General features: G+C 46.1%; 1 protein-coding gene across 1 annotated transcript in view; it reads right to left on the bottom strand.

Moving 5' to 3' along the window:
• Positions 1-203: 203 nt before the first annotated feature.
• LOC119661456 (CCR4-NOT transcription complex subunit 1) overlaps positions 204-6,000 on the bottom strand; it is a 49,788-nt gene continuing 43,991 nt past the window's right edge. The window contains exons 6-8 of the mRNA XM_038070812.1: positions 1,214-2,382; positions 785-1,144; positions 204-718 (exon numbers count right to left, since the gene is read on the bottom strand). Of these exons, the coding sequence (XP_037926740.1) occupies positions 628-718; positions 785-1,144; positions 1,214-2,382 (1,620 nt within the window). The 3' untranslated portion in view covers positions 204-627. The remainder of the gene's footprint in view (positions 719-784; positions 1,145-1,213; positions 2,383-6,000) is intronic.

Raw genomic sequence — 6,000 nt, 5'->3', positions numbered from 1 at the left:
CAAGCGATCTCAAAACAAGTTTATCTATAAAAGAAAATGTTCTTCGACAACAGAAAGTGGAGAAGGGAAAAAAACGGAGCCGCTCTCAGGTCGGTTCGGATGTCCCTTCTCTTCGTATTTGACATTATTTCTGTTCCGTTTCTAAAATTTCCATATTAAACCCAGAAAGTTGTTGATTTGTTAAAAGAAAACAATTTTTTTTTCCACTAAACTACTAAATCGTACGAAATGAACGTCGTTAAAGATCGCGTGTACGCCGAAAATAATTATTATACAGTTTCCTATGGTTTTCATTTAGTTTTGTTTTTTTTTATGCCAACGGCGAATTTAGCCCAGAAATGGTCGCGTGTTAATTTTTTTTAATGTAATTTACAAGGTTTGAAATGAAGATGACACCAATTGGTCTAGATTTGTTTGTTTCATTTTGTAGAAAATACAATTCTCCTCGTCATTGGAGATTAATTCTCATAAACTTTATTATGTCTTTGCAGATGGTTGATTTTCTGGCAGCATTGAAGGTGTGATTGCGGTCTGTTGCTCTTGTTCGAAAAAAATGAGATGTTCCAATTAAAGTAATCTCACAATTGCACTAAAAGGAAATCTCCGTTGTCATTGCCATTCCCGATCTTAGTTACACTCGAGCTCGGCTTCCACATTGGCCAATTGTTGCTGATGATTCGCCTTAACCATACACGATCGGGCAACTGATTCAAAGAGCCTGAAAATACACCAAAAGGTCCTTTGTTAGACCACTTTTCCCACAGAATGCCATTCGAGTACTTACTTCTCGATCTCTGGGGCGCAGTGAACAAACTCGTGCTCCCAAAACTTGTACACAGGATTTTTAATCAGCTCAATAAAGGTGATCAGAAGACCCCATGGATGCGGCCGATTGACAATCAAGCGTTCAAGCAGAACACGCGTAATTTGCTCCTGTATAGCTTCCGAATTAGCCTCCACGAACAGATACAATACAGCACAGCTGAAATAGTGCGTGTGGCTGTTGGGATAGCGCAATTGATTCGCTATTGCATTCAAGAACAGATAGCGTCCCTCGTTGTCCAAATCGACGGCCAAATTCTGGAAAATATCCATGTGGGCGCTGTGCACAATCGTTGTCATGTTGGGGACAAGATTCTTGCTCCTGAAATAAACGAAAGAACCATCAGCGACTAGAGCGAACGGGCTCATGAAATTTAAAAAAAAAACCCACCTAATATGAATAATTGCTTGGGTGCCCACATACAGAACTAGCGCATTCATCAATGGAATATTATACCGAGATCCTGGTTCGTTTGAGATTTGCAGATGTCCTCGCAATTCCGACAGGAAAGTGACCGGAGCCCGAGCTTTCAAGTACGAGTCCAAGTCTTTCTTAAACATCAACGGTTGAATATTTTTCACATAATCGGTGTAGATTCGTGGAGCAGTTGCAGTTTCTGGCAACATGTCGACCTTCAGGTTGGGTGTGAAGGGATCTGGCAAACGCATATTCCTTGGGAATGCGGCCAGAATTATGTTGCGCATTTGAATGCAATTCGGTGGAATCACGTCGCAGAATCCAAAGTGATAGTCGCATAGAAACTCAGGGAAGTCATGGAGCAACACTAACAGCACACGTAACGTTCCTTTGTAGAGTAACTGCACTGGTTTGGCCAACTCAGCATTGCGTAGGAACGGTGCCAAGTATTTGAAGAGGTCCATGAGAAGCTGCGAGTACATTGACCAGCCCTTTTGTTGTGGGATTTGAGCCAAGATGCGCCCGATGAAAACACGATGTGAAATCAGTTCCAGCCACGAGTAGCAGAAGCCTGGCGCGGTTGAAGGATTCAACAGATGATACGTATGGCAAAACGCCGTCACAATGTTCAACATTAAATTCTCCAGAACTGGATCTGGTGCGCTCAACTCCAAAAATAGCATTATAAAGAATCTGTGGTAACCCAACTGCTGGAAAGACGTGCTACGCAACTCCTGGTCCTGCAGCAAAATTCCCAAAACTATTCCTAGCACTTTATTCAACAAATTTATCTTCATATTTGGATTCCCTACGTCGCCCGAATGCCGAACTAGTAAAGCTATCAAACGTACATACGCATCAATACACTGGAAAATTTTTGTTTTCGCCACTCCTTGGGAGATTTGCGGATCATTTAGATTTCTGTATGAAAGTTCAATACAAAATTGCGTTCCTTGGCGAATAAATCGAGTTATCATATCGTCGGTTTTTAGGATGCCGTACATGTTCATCTTGTTAATGAACATGCCGAACGCCTTTACAGGATCACGTCCATTGATTTGTGTGAAGTAGATTTGGAACCAGTCCTTAAGGAGATATTCGGTCTTCTCTTGCAAACCGGGTGGATCATCACAATCGCTTGACTGTAAAAGGAAAAAATTACCTGATTATGTTTGAGTATATTTACAATATATTAGATTGGGGAAAAAGTAATGCCGTATTGTGTCAATAGATGGCGACACTTAAATATATCTTGCAGTAGCGCGATAATAAAACACACATATCCGTTCGCTAACTACAGCGTAAACATAAATTTATTAAGACGTGATAAGGTGCACAGACAGAACAACGTGAACAACTTCAATCGTGGGGACGGACGGGACGACTTTTTTTAAAATGCTAACGGCGGTTGTCCACTTGCGATGTGCAGCACTCCAAGCGGTGAAATTGAGAACGGGAAAAGTCAGTTTCGATTGCCACAACCATATTGAATCGCAGTTCGTTGTGAACCGCATTACAAGTGACAACAACAAATTCCACGCGGTTGTCGCGGCGCTCGATGCCACCGTCATGGAGGAGGTAGCCGACATAGTGGAGAAGCCGCCTGAAGTGAAAAAATACGACGAAATCAAGCGGAAACTCATCATCAGGTTCAGCGATTCACCAGAAAATCTGCTAAGTAGGGCTCTATCGGAGTTAGAACTGGGCGATCTGAAGCCGTCTAGCCTGTGGCGTCAGATGCGGAGTATGGTCAATGGTCAGCTTAGCGACGATACGCTAAAAACGTTCTGGCTAAAAAAGCTGCCAAGCAGAGCGCGTGAAATCTTAATGGTAGCGACCAACATCGACGTGGACGCCCTGACCGAAATGGCCGACAAGATCATGCGCGTGAACAATTCACACGTGGCCGCCATCAGCTCGTCCGAGTCTAATGAAAACCGGTTCGAACAAGAGCTTGCGGTCATCAACAAGAAATTCGAGCAACTAACGGCTGAACTACGAAACAACCGACAGAGACAACGATCTCGATCTCGCTCTACGGGACGGCGACGAACAACCAGCACATCATTGCCATCGTCACCCGGCGCCAACGATATTTGCTACTATCATCGCCGTTTCGGCAACTGCGCAAGGAATTGTCGTGCGCCATGCACCTTTCGCCAGCCGGAAAACTAATCACCTCGTCGTCACTTTCTGCGGTTGAGGACGACGAGACTCCATCAAACCGCCTACTCGTAAGAGATCACCGTCATGGATTGCGTTTTCTTGTCGATAGTGGAGCCGACGTCTCAGTGGTTCCGATGAAGATGTTTTCGAAAAACACTAGCCCGTCAGATGTGAAACTGTTCGCTGCAAACGGATCTCCCATCGATACATTCGGAAAAAAGCTTCTGAATCTCGATTTCGGACTTCGACGTGCCTTTAAATGGAAATTTTGCATCGCCCGAGTCAACCGACCGATCCTTGGGGCAGATTTCTTGCGACATTTCGGATTACTTGTTGACATCAAGAACAAACGACTGTTAAGACTCTAACACATCCCTCAGTTCAACAGCATACAGATTCACAGGCGCCGATCCGACAATATCAACGATCGATCCGAACAACTCTTACCATCGACTTCTAGCACAGTTTCCCGAAATAACAACGACCGTCTTGCAGCCTACGACGATCAGCCCGCAGGTATGTCATCATATCATTACAACCGGACCACCGGTTTCGGAAAAACCCCGACGACTGCCTCCCGACAAATATAAAGCAGCTAAGGCCGAATTCGAATATATGATGGAAAAAGGCATCTGCAGGCCATCGAACAGTCCGTGGGCAAGTCCATTGTTGCTAAAAGCAAAAAAATCTGGCGAATGGCGTGCGTGCGGTGATTATCGCGGTCTCAACAAAATCACCGTGCCCGACAGCTATCCGGTACCGCACATCCACGACATCACACAACATCTCGCTGGCAAAAAGATTTTTTCGGTGATTGACCTTATACGAGCTTTCCACCAGATCCCAGTCGCGCCCGACGACATTCCAAAGACAGCTGTGATAACCCCTTTCGGGTTATTCGAATTCCTGGTAATGACATTCGGACTCCGTAATGCTGCACAGACGTTTCAACGACATATCGATAATGCACTTCGTGGTCTCGATTTCATTTGGGCATACCTCGACGACATCTTTATCGCGTCCGATTCGGAAGAACAACACGAGGAACACCTCAAAATCGTTTTCGAACGACTTCGTATGTACGGACTAAAGATCAACCCAGTCAAATGCGTATTTGGTGTTAACAAGATAGAATTCTTGTCTCACCAGATCTCGTGCGACGGAATCGAACCATCTCCGGCCAAGGTCAAAGCGATCAGACAGTATCCGAAACCGACGAACATCATCGAGTTGCGAAGATATCTCGGTGTAATCAACTTTTACCGAAGGTTTCTGCCGGGAGCAGCTACAATTCTCGCACCCCTCAACAGCTATCTGCGAGAAAGCCGAAAGAACGACAAACGTCCGATCGTTTGGAATCCCGCATCCGAGCATGCTTTCGAGGAATCAAAACGACTAATCGCTAATGCGACGATGTTGGCACACCCAGTTGCCGGCGCCAAACTTTCAATTACCACCGATGCATCCGACGTCGCAACTGGAGCCGTACTCGAGCAATTCCACAATGGACTTCGCCAACCACTTGGGTTTTATTCCAAGAAGCTATCCGAAACCCAAGCCCGATATAGCACATACGACGGGGAATTACTCGCAATATACAATGGCGTGAAATTCTTTCGACATATGCTAGAAGGACGTGAGTTCACGATACGCACCGACCATCGACCGCTGATATATGCTTTTCAACAAAAATTGGAGAAAGCATCACCGAGACAGTGCCGACAGCTTCAGTACATCTCACAGTTCACCACCGACATCGTCCATGTCTCCGGTCAGGAGAATTGTGTCGCGGATGCACTGTCTAGAATCGAAATCGAAGCCATCGCAATGCCGGCCGCGGTCACGATCACCGAAATCGCCGACGCACAGGCAGACGACCAAGAACTTCGAGAATTGCTAAAATCCACATCCTCGCTTGTCCTGCAGCAATTCACCTTCAGCAACAGCGACAAGCCAGTCTACTGTGACACATCCGCGCAAGTCATACGACCATACGTACCGCGCTCTCTCAGGCGGAGAGTATTCAACGTCTTTCATGGCCCATCACATCCCAGTGGCCGAGCAACCAGCAAAGCAATGCGGAAGAAATATGTTTGGCCCGGAATCGCCAAAGATTCCACCACCTGGGCCAAAAACTGTATTCAATGCCAAAGGGCAAAAATACATCGCCATGTCCGAAATATACCGCTGCAGTACGCACAATCGAGCAGCCGATTCGAGCACGTCCACTTGGACATAGTTGGGCCGTTGCCACCATGCCAAGGACATCGCTACCTACTGACAATGGTCGACCGATTCAGCAGATGGCCAGAGGCTGTCCCAATATCCGATATAACTGCAGACACTGTCGCAACAACATTCTATGCGCATTGGATAGCAAGATTCGGATCCCCACGCACCGTCACTACAGACCAGGGTTCGCAGTTCGAATCTTCCCTCTTTCGAGCTCTCACTCAGTTGACTGGATACAAGCGAACACGTAGTTCTCCGTATCACCCAGCGGCCAACGGCATGGTAGAACGCTGGCATCGAACTTTAAAAACCGCGCTTAGGTGCCATGAGAATCACCGATGGGTTGAGACTCTACCAACAGT

The sequence above is a fragment of the Hermetia illucens genome, chromosome 1, assembly GCF_905115235.1.
Source record: "Hermetia illucens chromosome 1, iHerIll2.2.curated.20191125, whole genome shotgun sequence".
Taxonomy (NCBI): Eukaryota; Metazoa; Arthropoda; class Insecta; order Diptera; family Stratiomyidae; genus Hermetia; species Hermetia illucens.
This window is presented reverse-complemented; position numbering and strand designations above follow the sequence as displayed.